We start from the raw sequence: 23,411 nt of genomic DNA, 5'->3' as shown, positions 1-23,411 counted from the left end.
GATGTCTACAACTTTTTTAATAATTTTCGGCTCCAAAAGATCTGGGCCTGGGCATTTTTTATTCCTTATTTGTTGCGCTGCCTGTTGTAGTTCTTCTAGGGCAATAGGTGGTTCCATTTGGTCTATGTGATATGCTTCATTTCCATCGCAGATCTCCAGCTGTTCTGGTAGTTGTGAGTGTGCTGGTTTTTGGAAAATCACATTGAGGATGTTGATGATAGACTGTTCCCAGGTGGTGGCCAATGTGCCCTGGGGAGTGCGGGTGGAGGTCATGACCTCACCTCTGGGGAACTTATTTGTAGCGACTTTGTACACCACCCCCCAGGGGTCGGCATTTCCAGTCGTGCTGACTAATTGCTCCCAGGCCTTCTACTTACTTTTACGTATTATCTGTATTAATTACGTATTATCTACGTATTAATTACGTATTTAATACGTAATACTAATTAATACTACTGTATTAATTACGTATTATCTGTTTCTCACTGCTGTGTATCTTTGTAAGTTAGTTAGTTAGTTATTTTGATTTTTTTAGGAGCATTAGCAACTAAGGCCATATTGCTCCGGGAATATGCGGTGGTCATTCCCTGACCTTTCCGCACCCTCCGTATTTGGTGGTGATGGGCTCGAACCCCGGTCTAATCAAGAAGCGTGTGCTACGCACTGCTGCTCCTTCCCACCTGGCTACAGAGGCGCCTGTGTATCTTTGTCTGAGTGCTGTTACTTCCACTTCCGGCCAGATACGTCTTGCCCTTTGGAATTGTTTTCTTGCCTTTATGACTTCTCTTCTGAGTTCTGGATTTCCCCGAGTCCACCAAGGGCATGCGCCAGGTGTGGGCAATTTTCGCTTCATCGCAGCCTCACTGGCCGCTATTATGGTCTTGGTAATTTTTCTCTGGATGTCGTCTGGGTCTTCTTGTCAATCCACTTCAATGCGGTGTTGGCATAAGGTTTGAGTCAGCAGTTCCCCAAAGAGTCTCCAGTCAGTTTTGTTTACTGCAAAGCGGTTAAGCACCTGTTTGGCTATTGGTGTTCTATAGAGAGATCGGTCGATTTGGAAGGTAATCACTCTGTGGTCAGATGTGGTCCAGGAGTCTTGGACTGTCCCAGCCAGTGATGTGTCCTGCAAGGTTTCCAGTGGCAAGGGTGACGTCAATTGTTGCCTCCCACAGTGTTACAAAACGTAGATAGGTGGTGAGGCCTGTTTAGGACTGTCAAGGGAGAATTCGCCAGGAACTCCTCGAGACGCTGCCCATTTCCAGTGCCCCTTCTTGGCAAATGTTATTTCTTCCCCCAGCCTACAATACAAGGCAATCGCATAGAAGGATCACAGGGCTGATATTATATCGGCACAAGCAGCCCAGCCTGTGCAGAGTTGTGTGATACAGGTGGCAGTAATGGCTGGATTGCAGATCCTATGGCCACTTTTGGGGTCTCATTCTCAGCCTGTATGATTTTATATGCTATCGGATGGTATGCTATGACAAGAGGATGTCAGCATTTTCCTCGTCCGCTATTTTTCTGAGTTGTTCAGGCACTTCCCTGGCATGGTGTGCATTTTGTTGTAGTATTAACAGCTTGGTTGTATTGAACTTTTTAAATTGTATTGCCATAATCAGTCCTCATTTGGTATAAACTCTATCTTGTTGTACGTCGGACATTTTGGGTTCCTGATGGAATGGGTGTGTTCGGGCTTTGAGGATTTACAATTCACACAAACCGGTTCTTGCTCCTTGTTTGGACAGCTGTTGTATTCATGCCTTTTTCTAGAGCAGTGTCTGCAAGTTGGTGTGATCTGAGTGCATATATGGGAGGTGTGGCCATACCTGCAGCATTTAGAACATTTAGGCACGGTCACATGCTCCCTGAACCTGTGGCTACCCCACTCAATATAGTCTTGTCTGATGTTTTAGAATCTGCCAAGACGCAGAAGCCAGTTCCATTATCCAGTTGTTTTCTCCAGACTTTGACTTTTTTGAATATCTTGGTTGCACAAGATTTGTCATGTCTTGATTTATCCCTTGTAGATTACGAGTTACGACTTCCTCTGCAAGTTGGGCAGGTGTCACATCTTTGTTGATATCGAAAATTAAGATTGATGGCCCTCTTCTCTTGGGTGGCTCTAGTGATACCCAGTGTGGCTATCTTGGGGTTTTCCACGATATTCTTGATATCCTCCCTTGACTCTGTTTCTATTATTACCCCTACATTTCTTGTCTTTCGAATCGCTTTTATCTTTGTTGTCTTTAAGTCATCTTTCAGCTTTTTCATTATGGTGGTTTTAAAATCCTCACTTGTTTGTGTTCCTTCTATCTCTACTGGTCTGAGGACCACAAGGTTTGGTGTTCGAAGTAGTGGTTGTTTTCTAGGTTGCGGGGCCTTTGGGTTTGACTCTTTGTTGTTTGGATTCCTCAGCACTTGTGCATATGTGGGAGTACGCTGTGGAGACTGGTGTAGGAAGATTCGGTAGAGTGTCCAGCACTTTCTCAAGGATGGAGGTTCTTGTCTTAAGTTCCTCGTTAGTGGTTTTTAGTTTCTCGCTGTCGATGAGGAGGGCAGTGGTAATAGATTCAAGGGTGGCCCAGAGTTCCTGGACATAACTTGCCTCTTTGTCTGGTGAATCGACTAGTATCTTGATTGACAAAGGTCACAAGATTCCTATGTAAAGCAGATATTATTTGATGGGTTGGAGAGTCTTCATCTATAGGTTTGTGAGTTGTAGGGTATGCAGAAGGTGTAGTTGCTGTAACGGTTAGTTTTCTGGATTGGGGGAGGCCTTCTGCCTCAGTCTGATTTAATGCTGTGGGTGGTCCCTCTGTTTCTTTGGCAGAGGAGGTCTTAAGGGTCCCTGATGGGGTAGGAAAATTAGCTGATAGTTTGGCTGCAGATACTGTGCTAGGACTCTCGGATAGATTGGGGGGAGGGCCCTGAAGCTTCCTGGGAGGCAGGAGCACTTATAGCTGTTGGAGAGAGAGTGGTTTGTAATTTCCCAGTGTAGGGAGAGCTTGCCTGTGAAGATTGCAGAGTAGGAGGGGGCAAGGCGATCTGCTACTGGCGTTGAGGTGTTAAATTGAAACTTAGATGAGACCACAGGGTCAGATTCATCAAGAGGCACTTTGTTGAGAAATTCTAGTATGGTTTGAGGAGACTGGGGTGTCCTGGTTTTTGCTCTCCTCTTACTTTTCCATTTCTTTTTCTTGGACTTGTTGACTTTGGGAGGCTGGAGGCCAACTTGGTCTGAATCGTTTGCTACAGCATTCTCGTCAGCCGATGATGACAATGCTTCTCTTGAGCTCATGTCTAAGGGTTGTATGGTTGGGGTGAAAGACCAATAAAGTTACAATAAAGCAACTCTAAGGGGTTGCTCCTGAGTAAATTTAATTGCTCCTGAAAGGTCTACAGGAGGAGAAACAAAGCTCCTGAATTTTGTAATTCTAAGGAAATCAGTTAGGGAGCACTATTTGTCCACACGTACAAGTAACACGTGTGCCACGTGACAGTGTGACGTCACAGTAGGCAATATGCACAACACACTTTAGACATATATCAGATTATTATAGCTAAAAGTTATTAAGGATGGAGTAGCTATTGCATCATAATTTCCTAATACTATCATTAATTAATAATCCTCATTAATAATTCATTCCTCATTTGCATATTATAGACATAAAGACACTTTATTCACTTGAGCAACATCACTGAGTTCTGTTAGTAAGCAAGAAGTCTTCCCCAGCCAATCAGGCTGATCATGTGACTAGTCATGTGACCACGCTCTGGGAACAAATGCCTTTGTTCTCAACACTCAAGGAAGAGGGTATGGATTCTACCAGGTAACTGAATTATTGTACACAAAAAAAGTGTACAATAGTGAGCCATAACTCCAAAATAACTAAGTTATACATTTCAAAAATTATATATTTTAAAATCTGATGTCAAGTTGGAAGTTCAGGGAACAATGTTCATTACCTAAATTCAACTACAAGAAATATATCACCAATAGAAGAAAGAAAAAGAATCCAATAATACACAACGGCCAAACCTATATGGCATTACAACACTCGCGTTCGTGAGTGACCACGACAACAGCAAGAATTTGAAAAATAGTCATAATTTCAAAATGCCTTAGAAGTTTGGCAATATAAAGACATCTGGGGACTCACCATCACCTAGGGAATCCGAAGAACACAATTTAAGTTCAGTTTGAGCACCTTGAACTACTTTTTTTGATTAAACAAATACGGAGCACTTTGAACTACTTTTTTGATTAAACAAATACGGAGCACTTTGAACTACAGCCGTCTGACCAACTGTCACAATAGAGGTCCCTCCATCTGTTGTAGTGGAGGTCAGCAACTTAAATATGTTCAGGGCAGAACTAGATTGTATGTTTGTTTAGGGATTTATTAGGCGCATTGGCAACTATGGCCATAGTGTGCCATACGTATGGTAAGTATGTATGCTATTTCTTCTCAAATAGAGATAATTGCAAAAAATATTACCAGAAAGTAGTTTTTTTAACTAACTAAAGGAGGTGATATACTTTGATCATTTTGAGAAAATCAAAGATGCTTGAGACATTTGTTTCATTATTCAAAAGTGAAGTAAGTGTAGGAGGATCTTCTGTTGTGGCTGGAATGCAAAGATTCTGGTGTTCTCTTGTATATTTTGTGCATTCAACAAAAGTATGCTTCCCTGAAAGTAGTGATGACACTGAGGGGGTATCTCTCCTCTTCAAAGATAACCATGAGTGATATTTGTGTGACCTAGTCACAGACGAGCCAATATTACTTCCTGATGTCGGATTGAACCGAAGCTGGAAGGCCATCGCTCAAGGTTTGGCTTGATATTTCGAAGCTTATTGTTAGGTTGATTTTCCCATTGCATGTCCCATTGGCACATGCATTTTTCCTGGATTATTGGTTGATAGTCTTGATGAGGTACTTTCCACTTGTTCTCGGGTGGTAGGTGAGCTGATTTGGCAGCATTGTCCACTAGTTCATTTCCAGGAATTGCCATATGTCCTGGGACCCAGCAGAAGTATATATTTTTTCCAAGTTATGATAAGGTATGTAAAGAGGTGACTATTCCTTTCATGACTGGGTGGATGATGTTCATGATGTTTTTTAGTGCTTGAAGTGCACTTAAAAGGATCTGTGAAAATTAAGCAGTTGTTAATATCAGAGGACTCAATGTAATTCAGTGCAACCTGAATTGCTATTAGTTTGGGGAAAAATATACTGAATTTGCATGACAACTGATAGGCTAATGTGACGTTTAGAAAAACTGCAGCGATTCCAACACGGGCATCAGTTTTCGATCCATCAGTATGTACTATGACAATGTTAGGAAACTGGTCCACTACTGCATGGTATAGTTGCAAGAAATTTTCTCTATGTAATGTAGATTTATTCCATTCATGTAGATGTAAGTCACATGAAGGTGGAGTGACAGTCCAAGGAGCAAGAGAGGCTATGTGCCACATTGTCTAAGCTTAAATTTAGTTCTTCTAAGCGGTGTTTTATTCTCATACCCAAAGGACGGTTAGCATTAGGGCAGTTTTGGTATAACCTGCAGTGCTGTGATGTGAAAAGTATTGTAGCATCAGTTGTATGATCAAGAGAGGGGGGGTTCATGTGCTTCAGCATATAAGCTATGTATTGGAGATGTGCGATATGCTCCTAAGGCAATGCGTATTCCACTATGATGGATAGGGTCAACCAGCGAAGGGCATTAGGCCTTGCTGAACTATACACTGTGCTCTGTAGTCAAGTTTCGATCTTTTTAAGGCTCTATATAGCCATAAAAAAGTAAGGCAATCAGCTCCCCACTTAGTTGCAGAGAGAGAACCCAGATGATATTTAGTTTTGTTGACATGATGTTCTTAGTCTTTTGATATGCTCAAGGAAAGTGAGTTTATGGTCTAAAGTGATTCCTAAGAATCATATGCTGGGTTGATTGAATGATTGATTTAGAAATTCTTGGCACAAGAGCTACTGCGGCTAAAATGTGCCTGGAAGGTTTTTTGCAACCGTTTTGTTTGTATTCGTATTTTGTTGCGAATAGTTTCCAAGGGTCACGGAGTGACTATAGCTTACTGCGAAGATTATGATTGGTTTCGTATTAGATTGTAGAAATTTATTTCCCTGAGGAACTGAAAAACGTCTGTTGTGTTTTTTCTATCTTCCAGTATGGTTTTGAGAGTGAGAAAGTGATGTTTGGTTATCAACTCTTTAATGCAACTTCGGCACTCATCTGTAAAATCTGGACATGTAATTAGTACACGTTCTACTGTTTGTTGTGTGTGACATATAGGACAAAGAGGGGGATCTTCTCGCAAAAGATGACCATGGCTGAAATGAGCGTGTCCTATTCTTAATCTTGCGAGTATTTTGTTGTTTGCTAGATTTCCATGGTTGCAGTAAACTTTAATTTGGTGCAATTTGTTATTGTTTAGACCTTGCCATTGCTAATGGTGTATCCCGCTGTTATGAATACCTTTTTTGTAATCTGTGGAAGGTATGAATTCGGGTGCAAGAACGTTACTGTTGGCTTCCTTAGCAGCTTTGTCTGCTTGTTCATTACCATATATTCTGACATGACTTGGGATCCAGCAAAATCTTATGTTATGACCTTGTTCAAGGAGCTTTGATATTCGGCATTGAAATTGTTGTTCCAGTGGGTGTTTATTAAAGTTGACATTTTGTATAGCCATCATGCAGCTAAGGGAGTCAGTAAAAATGATGTTGTTTGGTGAGCTTGAGCGTTCGATTTGATTTAGCGCTAAAATTATGGCTTGCAGTTCTGCAGTATAAATGCTGCAGTCTTTTTTGGAGTTTTTGGGATGTGGTGGCATCAGATGTGTAAACTGCTGCTCCCACATGATTATCAGTTTTTGAGCCATTTGTATAAGGAAGCGATGATTTAAAAATTGCAACTTGCAAGCAGCATGCAGATGCTGATATGTGGAAGTGCTTATTTATCCCAAATGTGGAAGGAGAAATCATATGTAGGCTGTTTAACGATCCATGGTGGTGTAGACTGCTTCGTCAGTGGAGTTATATTATCGAGGTTAAGATTTCTACTGAGGAGAAGGTTTTTTAATCTCATGCTTGCAAGTTTATTGATTCTCTGTTGTTGTTGTTGGTATTGTTGTTCCCATTTTGGTGTAAAGAGAATTTCCTGTATGGGGTGACCCGGTAGGGATTTTATTTTAGTTGCATAGGAAAGTAATTGATTGTGTCTTCTGATTTGTAGTGGAGGTTCTTGGGCTTCCATATACAGGCTCAGCACAGGCGAAGTACGGATAGCTCCAAGAGCTATTCGGAGTGCACAGTGATGTATTGGATCAAGCCATCTCAGGGTACTAGGTCTCGTTGAGTCATAGACTGGGGCACCATAGTCTAACTTGGAACGAATGAGTAGGCGATATAATTGTAATAGTATTGTTCTATCCGCTCCCCAGGACATAGCAGACAGGACCTTCAAGATATTCATTTTATTTATACACTGGATTCTTAAGTGACTAATGTGTTCCAAAAAGGTTAATTTTCTGTCAAAAATAAGCCCTAGAAAACAAACACTATTTTTAACTGGGATTATTTGCCCTTTCAGCCTGAGTTTGGGATCAAGATGGAGACTCCTTTTCCTGCAAAAATGTATACATACGGTCTTTTGTGTGGAAATTCTGTATCCATTTCTTTCTGTCCATTATATCACTTTGTTTATGGCTACCTGCAATTGTCGTTCTATTGTTCTCATATGCTGTGCTTGGTAAGAAATGCTAAAGTCATCTGCATAAACAGTTGTGCTGATGTTGGCTGGTATTTGTTCTGTTATTGTGCTAAAGTGTACTGCAAAAAGTGTGTCACTTAGTACGGATCCTTGAGGGACCCCTTCTTCTTGAGTGTATGTTCTGGAAAGTGTATCGTTAAGTCGAACTTGGAATGTTTGATTTTTTAGAAAATTACTTATATATAGAGGTAGGTGTCCTCTAAGACCAAGCTGATGTAGTCCTCTAAGGATATCATATCGCCACGTAGTATCATATGCTTTCTCAATATCAAAATTAACTATGACTTGATGTTGTTTTCTGAGGAAAGTGTTTCTTACCTGATTTTCCAGATGTATATGTACATCTAATGTATAGCGATTTTTTTTAAAGCCATATTGTGCGGGATTGAGAAGGTTATTGCTTTCTAGATACCACATTAGTCTATTGACAATTTTCTCCAAGATCTTGCCCAAGCAGCTGGTCAAAGCGATAGTACTGTGGGCCTGATTGGTCTTTTCCCTGCTTCGGGAAAGCCAGTATTACTGCGTGGTGCCATTGGTCTGGAAATGTATTCTCAAGGTATATTTCATTAAATAAATCTAACAGAGCTAACTGAGATTGTTCATCTAATTGTTGTATCATTGCATAATGTATTTCATACCGGACCAACTGCGCTGTGTTTCATCTGTAGCAGGCTTTGTTTTAATTCTGCAACCGTGAGTGGCAAGTTGTATTGTTCATAGTGATTGGTGGAAAATTTTAGGTTTATTTTTTCGGCTTCCTTCTTGTAAGTTTTGAAAGCAATTGGGTACGCACAAATGGCAGATGTACTGGCAAAGTTTTCGCCGAGCACATTGACGATATCTGAGGTAATTGTGACTAACTGTCCTTTCCAATTTAGTAGTGGCGATAGGTTTATTTGGGAATTGTTTGTCATCTTTCTGATTTTCTTCCAGATAAGTGTAGCGGGTGTGGATCTGGTTATAGAGGATGTAAATTTGATCCAACTCACTTTTTCGCTGATTTTTTTCACTCTCCTAACCTTAGCTCTGGCTCTTTTGAATTGTATCAGATTGTCTTCTGTTGGATTTTTGCGGAAGTGATTCTTCCAGGCTTTATTTCTCTCTTTTTTAGCTTCCTGACACTTCCTGTTCCACCATGGTTTTGGATATATTCTAATGTAAGCAGACATTTTTGGTATTGTCTTTTCCACTGCTTGAAGAATGGTATTTGTGACATATTCCACTGCTCTTTGTACTGATTCTTTTTTAATGATGTTTCGGTCTAGTTTTGCTAATATTCTGAAGGTTTCCCAGTTGGCATCATATATTTTTCATCTAGGATGACTGGTGGCTTGGCATGGGGTTTTCTTTGTAATTTTCAAAATTATGGGGTAGTGGTTGCTACTCAATGGGTTCTCATGCATAATCCATTGGATCTTTGGGAACAGTATTGGGGAACAGATTGATAGATCTATTGCGGAGCTGCTTTTTGATGGTAGGTGGAATGTGTGCCACCTACCATCAAAATATGTGTGTGCCATCATTCAAGATCATGAGGTTTTTTTTGTTTATTTTCTCAATTTGTTTACCCTTCTGATCTATTTCAGGATTGCCCCATAGTGGATGATGTCCATTTAGGTCATCTAAAATGCAAAATGGAGATGGTAGTTGAGCAATCAGCTCTTTGAAATCTTTCAACGGGAAAACTTAACTAGGAGGTATATATATTGACGTTATGGTAATGTTGAAGCTTATTGCCAGTCGGACTGCGACTGCTTCTATGGGTGTGTTCAACAGTATTGCTTGAGATGGCACGCGTCTGTTAGCATGTGTCTGTTGAATTGAAAGTCTGTGATTCCTCAAAAAGCATACCTGATGTCTTAATTTTACCTTAGGTCTAGATTTCAGAAAATTACAATTATTCACAATTAAACAGTCTATTTTATATACTGCAGATCCTTTGAACTCAGAATTCTAATGGCTCTTGAAGATTCATTCTTCTTCACATAGATCCTTCCATATTTCAACCATAATAATAATAATTATTATTAGGTGCAAGGAAGCCTGAGACTTATACTGCACCAGCCAAAAAATATTCCTGAGTTACCCAGAGAGAGAGAGAGAGAGAAGAATTATGATATCCAGCTCAGGACCCTGGGTGTGCCAAGCCCATACTCACCAGACATGAGCCGCTGGGGTTTGAGAAAAATACTTAAAATTAAAGCACTTCAATTGTTTAAAGTTTAGAATCCATTTATTACTAATAGAGTATACCTTTGAATATCATATGTTCTTATGTTTTATAAGTTTTATGGATATTTTTCTCTCTGCTTCTTCAGTAATTCAGTAACAGCAATATAGAATCACTGAAGAAGTAGAGAGAAAAACATCTTAAGATAAATAAATAAATACATTCTGAAATATATTATAAATATTATATAATAATTAATTATAATAATATATAATGATAATAATTAAAATATTAGAAAAAATAAATAGATTTTAAACTTTACACAGGACATTTCAAGTATTTTGATAAAGATAACCTATGCAATATACTGTTCAAGCATTATTTTAGTTGAGTAACTATTTAGTTCCTTGGATGAAACATACTGCTTTATATGAAAATGCAAACAAGGGCAATTTTCTTTTTATTGTGGCAACTAATGATAGGGATGTGCTCAATTCTTGTAGGCAATGAAACTATTGCTTGTATGAAATAGGATAAATGTTTGAGTATATTCATGCACACTGATGATGAAATTTGCTCGTTGTTTTTTATCACAAAGTCATCTCTGTTGTAGAAGGAATTTAAACCCAAATAAAAAGATAATCTGCAAGGTGGAAAGAAGACCAGAACTGCATAAAATAAAAAAAACTGCATTCCAACAGATATAACAAAATTCTCAAAGTAGCTGATACTCATTTGCAAATATATTTTTGGAAAATTTTCCTGGCAAGTTTAAATCGTCATATTTAATATATTTTTTTAATTCGTTTCATGAAAAACATGGTAAAAGCCTGAACAATGCATGTGTTATAAATATACAATCACAAGTATTTTAAATAATTAATTCTATATTAAATTATAAATGCACAAGGCACAATACAACATGAGTTTAAAATATACTATAAAATAAATATCGGTGTAAATACACCATAGATAGCTCATAAATAAAAAACTACAGTCTTAGTGTAAAGCCATCAATTTAATTGTATCTAGTATTGACTACCTTCACGAGTTACCATGTATTGCATTATCTCGATTAACATTAGCATTAGCATTAGTAGAGGCATGTGATGCAAGAAAGCAAGCTTATTCAGCATCAGCCAAAAAAAAAAAAAAAAACACACCACTCCCATTTTACCCCTCCGTTCGTTCGAAATACCTGTCCAGTTGAGTTTTAAATTTGTTTAGGCTATCAACTTCTATTAAGTAATGCTTCACTAATAGTGAAGACTATAGTTACTTATTCTCAGTGGGCACTGAGAATAAGTAACTATAGAACAGTGCCTGATGGCACTGTTCTAAGATGTTGGCCTATTATTGGTGGGTGGGCAAGTACCCTGGTGTTGCAATCATGCCAACCCAGTTGTGAAGTTAATTCCACAATATGAGAGATGCCAAACAGTTTACAAAGTAATACTATATTAAAATATAAATGCACAAGGCATAATGATGGTGTTTACACTGATATTTTATATCAGTGTAAACACCATCAACAGCTCATAAATAAAAAATTATAGTGGTAATGTAAAGGCATCGATTTAATTGTATCTCATACTGTGACTACCTTCACAACAAGTAACCATGTATTGCACTACCTCGAACAAGTAACGTTTCGCTAATAGTGAAGACTATTGTTACTTACTCTTCTTGCTTATTAATTAGTCTTCACTATTACTAGGCTTTTCATACCAATTAAGAAATACTGTTCAAGGTTTAGGCCTAAATGGATGTTAGATGAACTAATGAGACTTGTGGCAGAGAAGAAAAATGCATGGGATGCATATAAATTATCAAGCGACAAAGAAACTTATGGCAGATATAAGCTAATCTGTAATCAAGTCACAAAGGAGGTTAGGCAAGCAAATGCAGATTACGAGAAATCTTTGGCGAAGAATGCTAAGAAAAAACAGCAAGAACTTCTTTAGTTATATTAACTCTAGAAGGAAGGGGATGAATCAGATTGGTCCACTTGATATTAATGGTTTGAGTGTTGATGAGCCTGCTCAGATAGCTGACAATCTGAGTGAGTATTTTGCATCTACATTCACACATGTGAGGAGTTATTAGGGTAGGAGAATGCCAGCAGTTTATCAAACTATAACAGGATGTTTAATGATTTTCTAATAACTGAGAACAAAGTAGAGGAGAAATTGTTCAAGTTAAACATAAAAAAGGCACTTGGGACAGCTGGAATCTATCCACTTATATTAAAGGAGGCAGCAAAGGTAGTAAGCAAACCCTTAGCCATAATTATGAGAGCATCCTTGGACTCAGGAGACGTGTCATGGACTGGAGATGTGCAAATGTATTGCAAATTCACAAGAGGAGATCTAAGGGTGACATGAATAATTAGAGACCAGTTAGAGATCGGAGAAAATAATGAAATCACTGGTTAAAAATGCATTGCAGGATCATCTAGACAAGACTGCAGTATTAAATTCAGACACAGCACAGCTTTGTTAAGGGAAAGGCTTGTCTGACAAATTTGATTGGAGACTATGATATGGTTACAAAGGAACTGGATGCAAAAAATAATTTTGATACCATATACTTGGATATCAGGAAAGCTTTTGACACTGTTGCACAGGGAAGACTACTGTACAAATTGGAGCAGTATGGTATTAAGGGCAAGTTTCTACAATTGTTAAAAGGATAGTTGAGTGGGAGAAGACAAAGTAGTAATCAATGGACGCTGCTCTTCATGGACTAATGTTATTAGTGGAATCCCCCAGGGTTTGGTGTTGGGCCCACTGTTGTTTTGTATATTTATCAATGATATTGACGAAGGTATATCAGGCTTAATGTCGAAGTTTGCAGATGATACAAATGTTGGCAGGGTTGTTAATGACAATAATTGCAGTGTGCTACTGCAACAGGATCTACAAAATTTGAGCAGTTGGGCTGAGAAGTGGCAACTGAAGTTTAACATTGACAAATGCAAAGTACTGCATATGGGTAGAAGGAACCCCAGAGTAATGTACCAACTGTGTGGTACTACACTTAGGGTGGTAGAAAATGAAAAAAAGACTTGAGAGTAATTGTGCAGTCAGATATGAAGTTTGAAGTTTTCGGAGCAGTGCAGATAGGCGGCCAGAGCAAGGTCATGAGGTAATGTCAATGATATACAGGAATTTTTGCTAGTAGGTAAAAGAAGGCAATTATTTGTATGTATAAGGCAATGCTCAGGCCATGCCTTGAGTACTGTGTACAGGTCTGGAGGCCTCATTTTACGAAGTATGTAGAGTTGCTTGAGTGAGTATAGACAAGGAAATAAGATTGTTAAGGGGAATGAAGGGGTGGTCTTACCAAGAAAGGCTAAGTTCTGCAAATTTCAGCATCTGGAGAGTAGGCACCTGTGAGGTGATCTGATTGAGGTGTATAAGGCCTTGAATGGGTTGAGTAGGCTCAATTCTGATGGGATTCTTCCTCTTACTCAGATTAGGAACCTGAGAGGACATAAATTCAAATTTAAGAAAAGACCCGCTGCTTTTAGCCAGCGGGCTGTTGATTGCTGAAACAAACTTCCATCTGTTTCTGTGGAAGTTGATAACATAAATAAATTCAAGGAAGAACTGGACAAACATTTAGAGGGAATGGATGTGTGAAATGGGGTTTTTTTTTTTTTTTTTTTGGTTGATGCTACATACGCTTTCTTTCTTGCATCATATGCCTCTACTAATGCTGAGCAAAGTGTTACTTATTAAAGTAGTGCAATACATGGTAAATTGACAATATGGGATATAATTAAATCGATGCCTCTGCACTACAACTATAGTTTTTTATTTATGAGCTATCTATGGTGTATTTACACCAATATTTTATAGTTTAAATAATTAAATACATTATATAAAACAACAAACTAATATCAAAATAAAAATTTAAATAGTAATAAACACTACTTTCTAAATCTATTTACAATGAAGTTTGTTCACTAATTTTAAAAAAACAAGTAATATAAAAAAAAAAATTTTAAAGTGAATTCCTACTTAGGTCAACAAAGAAAAATTTTATTTTAGTTACTTTTTATTAAATAATTACAATTAATATAAATATGTATATACATATGACAGAATCACAATATTAAGTGGCAAAATAGAAAGCAAATTTCCTTGCAATTTTCCATTTTCCTTTCTATATATGGTGTTGGACTATTATTTTTATTCACATGTTTCATTTTCCATTTTGTTCTCTCCTTGACTCAGACTAGAATCCAGAATGAAAAAAGAATCTGAAAAACAAATTTTTCCAGCGATCTACACGCTTCGCCACTGACGGTATTTATTCCTAAATTTATATCCTGCTAAATATCTTATATAAGAGAAATTTTTTTCTCCCATATAAAACTAAAATTAATTAATTAAATTTAATTAATGAATTAATATTTGAAAAAACTGTATTAACATCAAGTGTCATCCATTACAAGTTTAAAAAAATTTATTTTGAGTGGATGAATAAAAAGTATTTTATTAACGATTGAAAATTTGAACAAGATATATAAATATATATAGGGAGAGTGCGAACTAATAGTAGGAATTGAATAATTATTGTATGGTAAATATAGTATAAGATTCCATAAAGTTAATGATATGTCGATAGGATTATTAAGTCCATAGTAAATTCAAAAATAGGGTGAAATAATTTGTGCACTTAAGTTTTGTGAGAGAGACTGTTATTTAAAATGGTATTATTTAAAAATTAATTTTTCTGAATCTTAAACCCATAATTCTTTACTGTTCTAAGGCATTTCGATTTAGTTCATATTAGTAATTATAGTTATTTGATCATGAAATTCTAAAGTATCATTTTTGGAGTAATTAAATTTTTTATTGTATAATTTATAAAACAGCTCCTTTAAAAGTCTTTACACATTGTACTACTTTCACATGCTGTCTCCATGAAGTCCATTATTCAACTGGAATTAAAAATCACAAATATTAGCATCAATTCTGTTCCAGCACGTGCATACCCATTGTGCTAACATCAACTTAATAATCATTGCAACAGTTCAGTCACAAGTACACACCTAGCCTAAATATTGGTGTGGAAAGCAGTAATCTAGCAACCCATGAGTTCCAAGTGATATCTAGACAGTTACAATCCCACCATAATAAGACATTTTTATTTGCTCATCCAAATTATTTGCCTGTATAGTTGTTTGTTATACTAATCAGTTATTTGGTCTATAACAGAAGTTCCTAAAGTCTGGGGGGGTATGCCCACCTCCGAGGGAAGGGCTTGTTTTCATGAAGTACATTTTTAATGAAATATGGACAAACCATCCCACTTAATCCAGAAAGCATTTTTTATTTATTTTTATTATTCATATTTTAATTATTTGAGTTTAAAATGTATTCAAGTACAGTAGAACGTCGGTTATCCAGAATAATTTGAAAGCCTGATTTTTCTTCTTTTTTTTTTTTTTTTTTAATTAATGGTAGTATTTGAGAAAAATGTTTCTTATTATTTTTTTTTTTTATGTGAACCCCAAACACGAGAGGTATTAGAACCTATAGTACTTAGTACCGTGCTTGGGTTATTATGCTACAAAAGAGTATTTCCGTCAGTTTTTTTACGTCGTATATCTGGTGAAATGTTGGATTGGAACTGATGGGCTTTCTCCAAAACCATGAATGATAGGGTTTAGTCATTCGCTTCCGTGAACCCAATTTTCCATGACATATTTGTTCTCTTCATTTCATATTATGTTTACTTTAGCTCCAGACTCGGTAAGAATAATATCTGTCCAAAACCATGCAATTTATTATTTTTCTCAGTTTTTTTTATGGTAAAATGTCAGCAAAAAGAAATAGCACTAAAATGAACAGAAAACCAGGAAGAATGTGATATAATCAAATTGATATTATTAAGGAACTTGAGAAATTTTGCAGCAAAAAAATAGGTCACAACTACAAACAAAACAAAAAAAAATGATCGAACATTTCAAAACATTACTTTAAATTTTTTCCACATAAAATTTGCAGTAAAATACCTATCTTAATATACATACATATGTAAATGTGCAAATTTTTATGTAAAAGTACTTTGCCGTAACGGCGTTTGTATTGTTGCTCACTCGGTAAACAGATGGTGTGTGTGTTATCGGTCTGGAGTAGAAGTTGAATCCCACTGGAGCTTAAAACCCTCCCAAAGTGGAGGGGGGAGTAACTGGACCTTTTTTTTTTTTTAGAATCACTAATTGAATTTAATTGAATCACGAACAGGGTTCTAGAGTCGTAAAAAATGTTCATAACGTAGTTTCACCGGTAAACTTTTTCAAAGTTTGCCATGCTTCTCGTGTGGGCTTCCTTTGCCCTTTTTTTTTTCTTAATAAACAATTTATCCACTAGTCCACCAGTGATTCTATATAAAAAAGGTCAGGTTATCCCCTACACTTTGGGAGGGTTTCAATCTCCCATGGGATTCAATTTCTACTCCTGACCGATAACACCCACTGTATGTTTACTGAGTGAGCAACAATACAAATGCCATTACGGCAAAGTAATTTTACCGGTAAATTTCATCGAACTTTTGCATGCAGGTTTTCTTTACCTTCACCGTTATTATTATTATTTTTTAAATTAAATGTATTCATTTTTTTCATGCTATTTAAAATCTTTTTATTTTACCTTAGTATATTATAACAGAATTTATTTAATTTTACCTTATGTTCGATTATCCGGAAAATTTTGCTATCCAGAAGAGGCCTGACATTAATTATTCTGGATATCTGACGCTCTACTGTATACATTAATTTATAAAAGTATGTCTATTCGTAGCTCAATTTTAGGTCGATTTTATTTGCACTTGTTCTGGAACTTGAGGAGTGTGCAAAATTGATGAAAAATTTTAAGGGAGCTCAAGGGATAAAAAAAGTCTTACTTTCATTTTTATTTTCTCAGTGTTTGTCACACCAGACTGACTCAATATTACACTGGCAACCTGTGTCTAAAGCTTGTACTATTTTAAAATCTATGTACTTAATCAAAAGCATATCTCTCCTCCCCAACAAACTGCCACGTTTGTCCTTTTTATACACATTATAATCATCATAATAAAATTCTGCATCATCCCCAATATCACAGTGACCATGTTTCTGTTATACCTATAATGTATGCATGTGATGATTTAACAATACTTCAGTTTTATTTAGTATACTCCTAGCATTTTTCTTCTAAAACAACCCATGTAATTGCTTCTAGTATCATGTGATTCCCCCAGTAGGACTTCTAATGGCTCCCATTTCCTATTTACTTCATGTAAATAGTAGAAGTAACACAAGAATCAGTTTCATCTCTACTTATGGCTGTCTTTAAACTATTATTCTGCCCCCCCCCCCCAAAAAAAAAACTAGAACTGTATCAAATTCATCAGCAGATATACTTGCACCTTTTCTATCCAAATCTGTCTTAATAAAAAGAGTTATTTCAGTTAACTATGAATGATGAATTTTATACATACTTTCCAATCAGAAGTTAAAATTCAATTTGAAAAGCATAAAGTTTTATGAATGTGAATTACTGAGAGAATTACTCACCTGATTTCTTATCAATGCTAAAAGTCTGGAGCTCATTTCCCCCAGTAATTGAATAAGAAAGTCTTGCTTGGTCACTTTCATCTGGATCTGTAGCTGCAACCATTGTCATAAACTGTCCTCTTTTTGCATGTTCACTTATTATACAGTTATAAACAGGATAATCAAATCTGGGTGGATTGTCATTCATATCTGCTACTGTAACCCATACAAGGGTAGTGGAACTTAATATTGGGAAACCTCCATCTGTGGCCACAACAACAAAGTGATGCTCATGCTGAATTTCATGATCTAGTGATTGTTTAATAAATACAATTCCCTCTGCAGAATCAACGTGAAAATGAGATGTACTATTGCTCCTAATGTGATATTGAATGTGTCGATTAACTCCACTATCACGATCAGTTGCTTTAACTTGCAAAATAGAAGTGCCAAATGGTGCAGCTTCAGAGACAGTTGTATTATATGAAGGCTGGGTAAACATTGGAGGATTATCATTAACATCTTGAACTGTGATGCTTAAGGGTACGTCTGTGTTTGTCCCAGTGATGGCATCTGTAGCTCTAAGAGTCAGGTGATAACTTTGTGTAGTTTCAAAATCAAGCTCTTCAATAACAAACATTACACCTGAAAAACAAACAAGCATAAATCAGTCCAAGCTTTATTTAAATAGTAATCAACTATATCAGAAAAAAAAAAGACTGCCATACAGATAAACAATTAAGATTTCAGTAATTTTACAAGGTTCACTATTTGATTATATAAAGCAAGTCAAATAGGTATGAATTCTTATATTACATTTTCCTCAAAATGTAACACAAGTATGTACATGTTCCAATATGTACATTTTCCTCAAAATGTAACACAAGTATGTACATGAGGAAAGTGGAGGAGAGATTGTTGAGGATAAACATAAAAAAGGCACCTGGGGTGGATGGGATCTATCCAGTTATATTAAAGGAGGCAGCAAAGGAAGTATGCAAACCCCTAGCCATAATTATGAGAGCTTCTTTGGACTCAGGGGAGGTACCCATAGACTGGAGATGTGCAAATGTAACCCCAATTCACAAAGGAGGATCAAAGGCTGACACAAGTAATTATAGACCTGTTAGTTTAACTTCTGTTCCAGGTAAATTAATGGAGGCACTGGTTAAAGAAGCACTGCAGGATCATCTAGACAAGAATTCAGTTATAGCTCAGACGCAGCATGGTTTTGTTAAGGGCAGGTCTTGCCTGACCAATTTGATTGGATACTATGATGTAGTCACAAAAGAACTGGATGCAGGGAATAACTTTGATATTATATATTTGGATCTTAGAAAGGCTTTTGATACTGTTGCACATGGAAGACTGCTGCACAAATTGGAGCAGTGTGGCATTGGAGGCAAATTGCTGCTATGGATAAGGGGATGGTTGAGTGGCAGAAGACAGAGAGTGGTAATCAATGGACACTGCTCAACGTGGACTAATGTTATTAGTGGAGTTCCTCAAGGTTCAGTGTTGGGTCCATTGTTGTTTTTGGTGATTATGAATGATATTGATGATGGGATATCAAGTTTAATGTCTAAGTTTGCAGATGATACAAAGGTTGGCAGGGTCGTTAAGGACACTACTGACGCTATGCTGCTGCAACAGGATCTGGAAAGGTTGAACAGATGGGCTGAGAGGTGGCAAATGAAGTTTAACATTTACAAATGTAAAGTACTACATATGGGAAACAGTAACCCCAGAGAAACGTATCAACTCTGCGGTACTACACTGACAGTGGTGGAGAATGAAAAGGACCTGGGGGTAATTGTGCAGGCAGATATGAAGTTCTCTGAGCAGTGCAGACGAGCTGCAAGAGTATCTCATGGTGTCTTGTCAATGATATACAGGAATTTTTCTAGCAGGGATAAGGAGGTGATTATTCCCTTGTATAAGGCAATGGTTAGGCCACATCTTGAGTACTGTATACAGGTCTGGAGGCCTCATTTCAAGAAGGATGTAGAGCTGCTGGAACGGGTACAGAGAAGGGCAACAAGATTAGTAAATGGAACAAAGGGTTGCTCTTACGAAGAAAGGCTTAAGTTTTGCAAATTACAGAGTCTGGAGACTAGGCACCGGCGAGGTGATCTGATAGAGGTGTATAAGGCTTTGAATGGTTTGAGCATGCTCAATGCCAATGGGATTCTTCATCTTTCTCAGAATAATCACCTCAGAGGGCATAAATTCAAATTGAGGAAGGACGGATGTCGGATAGATGTGCGGAAATTTGCCTTTGGCCAGCGGGTGGTTGGTTGGTGGAACCGACTTCCATCACTTGTTGTTGAAGTTGATAGCCTAAACAAATTTAAAGCTCAACTGGACAGGTATTTCGAACGAACGGAGGGGTGAAATGGGAGAGGGTTTTTTTTTTGGCTGATGCTGAATAAGCTTGCTTTCTTGCATCATATGCCTCTACTAATGCTAATGTTCCAATATGTACATTTTCCTCAAAATGTAAATATTGGATTTGAAATATAAAATTATCATCATCTTTTTTTTTTTTTATACTCTTGGTATCGTTAGTCCACAAATCCTAATGAGTAAAAATATATATTCCAAAATGGACCATTTGGAAATGGTCCATTTTGGAACATTCTATGAAAACTGCTTGCTAATAACTGATTGCACAACTGATCATCAGTATACAATTTCTTAACTAAATAACAGTTCATCAATTAAAGATACTACAGATAACTACAGATCCAAATCAATTACACATGTATATTCACCTCACACCTAAATCACAAGTGACTTTTTTTAAATGGTTCATCTTTATCCAGTCTTTTTTATTTTATTTTTCATATAAATCACCAATTCTTTTGCTTGCTCATTAAAATACAACAGACTACATGAATACAGTCAAATAACACATCCTATTACAAGGTGTAATATTACTTGTAGTTGTTTCTGGCAGTGGTCAGAAAGAAGCCTTTTTTTTTTTTTTTTTTTTCAAGAGGTTACTTTCACTGCAAAGTCAGTCAGTTGAAGATTACATCATCAAATTAATCATCCTACTTATCTTTGTAAACTAAAATAATGGCCTTTTGAATCGATTTACTTAAACTGTATTCTGTTTTTACTTTAAAGGGTAAAAAGCTTGAGTCTGTGTAAGGGCTCCAATTGGAAGTCATGCCTAAAGATCATACAATTACCATAAAAAAGATTACAGCATCAAATGCTAACACTTATTTTATAATCATATATTTTTTTAAAAGCTAGACTGTTTTTTAATACACTAAATAACATTATGAATATGCACTCACACCAGATAAATTTTACTGGAGAGCAACATCTGAGATGCACATCAGAGTCTAAGAAAACTGCTCCATAACAAAGCAAGTCTGATCTTCACATTGGTTAAGAAATCAATGTGCAAGAATGATCTAAAGAATGGACTTTGTGGTACAGATTTCGCTCCATCCAGATGACACAATTTTGTGTATACACCAAACTGTCATCTTGGGAAAGTAAATTGTGAATCACTGATTCACCAGATATTTAATCAGTAACTTTTCCTCCACTTCCAACTGTGTGAGAAATTGCAGTGAAAAACAGAACCCTTTTTAAAGAAATTGGCAAAAAAAAATTGGCAAAAAAAAATAAAAAACAACTAATCCAAAGGTTTGTATTATGTATCCCCTCCTTTATGAAAATATCAAACACGAAAGGTATAAGAACCTACAATACTTAATACTGTGCGTAAGCTGAAGGCAGAGAAGATAGAAGATACTTATTAACATCAGACTTGAATTTCTGTATCTTGTAATTTTAAGGAAATACACATGAAAGAAGTTTGTTCCAGAAAACAGAAATAGAAAGGATAAACAGGAAAGAGAAAATTTGATCTTGAAGGTATGCAATTGGACACAGATTGCATGCTGACTGCTTGCAGCAGCACACGTTCAAACTGGTTTAGAAGAGTCAGGAAATCACAGATGCCAATTCAGATGAACAGTGACCACAGAACTATCTATGGAAAAGGCATGCATCAGAAACTGAACATCTATGAGACAGAGAATGGAGAGACTTTATGGGAGATGGGTCATTATTGAGTCCTCTTTTAAATGGAGTCAAAATGTTTTGAGATAGTTTTGGGGGCCTCACCCAAGATATGGAAGCAGCGTTCCATGGCAGGGGAGATTTCAGAATTTACAGAGTGAATAGTTATCGTATTTCTCCATATATAAGACGCACCTTAATTTTGGGGGCCGAAATTTGAAAAAAAAAAAAAAAAAATGTATTACATAAAGTTATTGAACTCAAGTCTTATTCATCATAAAATTCATACAACTCCTCATAACTTGAATTCAGCACTGTATGAAAATCATTTCTGAGCCATTTCTGGGCATAATGTGGCAAAACGTAACCTAATATACCGGTAACAAGTGCGAAACAATGAGCGCAAAGACAACAAGTGCGAAAAAGCGGGAAATGCAAGTAAAAATATCTACAACCACTGTATAAGACGCACCCAGTTTTTTGACCCCAAATTTTTCAAAAAAAGGTGCGTCTTATACATAGGGAAATACAGTATGTAGAAAAGTAATACCAAGAGCAAAAAAGATAACCCAGTTTTTTTTTGACACAGAAGAAGCAATAATTGTGCTTATTCCAAGAGAGATTAGAAGTCAGGATAATCCCTAATAGAAATACATGATCTTTTCTACAAATGTGAGGGTCACAAAGAAGAGCATATGAGTGGTATACTCTCTTTTGTGAGAAATAAGATAGAACTGAATTTTAGACGGAATGTTGTTAGATAAGTTTTCTTCAGAAAACTTCATATCTGTCTGCAAGATTACCCCCAGGTCCTTTTCATTCTCTACGACTGTCAGTGTAGTACCACTGAGACGATATGTTAATCTGGGACTACTGCTTCCCATATGTAGTACGTTAGATTTGTCAAGGTTAAACTTCATTTTCCACCTCTCAGCCCATCTGCTCAACTTTTCTAGATCCTGTTGCAGCAGTGTACTGTCATTAGTGTCATTAACAACCCCTCCAACCTTCATATCGTCTGCAAACTTGGACATTAAGCCTGATATACCATCATCAATATCATTTATAAATACAGAAAACAACAATGGACCCAACACTGAACACCCTGAAGGACTCCACTAATAACATTAGTCCATGAAGAGTAGTGCCCATTGATTACCACTCTGTGTTCTCCCACTCAACCATCCCTTTATCCATAGCAGTAATTTGATTCCAATGCCACACTGCTCCAATTTGTGCACCAGTCTTCCATGTGCAACAGTATCAAAGGCCTTTCTAAGATCCAAAAATATGATATCCAAGTTATTCTTTGCATCCAGTTCCTTTCTGACTACATCATAGTATCCAATCAAATTTGTCAGACAAGACTTTCCCTTAACAAACCCATGCTGTGTCCAAGCTATAACTGAAGTCTTGTGTAGATGATCCTGCAATGCTTCTTTAAGCAGTGCTTCCATTAATTTCCCCGGAACAGAATTTATACTAACAGGATCCTCCTTTGTGGATTGGGGTCACATTTGCACATCTCCAGGCCATGGATACCTCCTCTGAGCACAGGGAAGCTCTCATAATTATGGCTAAGGGTTGCTTACTTCCTTTGCTGCCTCCTTTAATATAACTGGATAGATTCCATCCACCCCAGGTGCCTTTCTTAAGTCTATCTTCAACCATTTCTCCTCCACTTTACTCTCAGTTATTACAAGATTATCTAGCTTACTGCCAGAGTTGAATACACCTCTAGCACTCCCATCTCTGAATAGCTCCTCATGTGTGAATGTAGATGCAAAATATTCATTTGCTTTGTTAGCTACCTGAGCAGGATCATCAACAGTTGAACCATCAGTATCAAGT

General features: G+C 36.9%; 1 protein-coding gene across 1 annotated transcript in view; it reads right to left on the bottom strand.

The window, feature by feature from the left end:
* Positions 1-23,411, bottom strand: part of LOC150076295 (fat-like cadherin-related tumor suppressor homolog) — a 780,225-nt gene that overhangs the window by 343,960 nt on the left and 412,854 nt on the right. Inside the window, exon 15 of the mRNA XM_090387312.1 lies at positions 17,538-18,161. Within this exon, the coding sequence (XP_090243438.1) occupies positions 17,538-18,161 (624 nt within the window). The remainder of the gene's footprint in view (positions 1-17,537; positions 18,162-23,411) is intronic.

This window comes from Mastigoproctus giganteus, chromosome 13, assembly GCF_048544385.1.
Source record: "Mastigoproctus giganteus isolate SK-2022 chromosome 13, ASM4854438v1, whole genome shotgun sequence".
Lineage (NCBI taxonomy): Eukaryota > Metazoa > Arthropoda > Arachnida > Uropygi > Thelyphonidae > Mastigoproctus > Mastigoproctus giganteus.
Note: the sequence above shows the minus strand (reverse complement) of the source record. Positions and strands in the feature narration are given on the sequence as shown.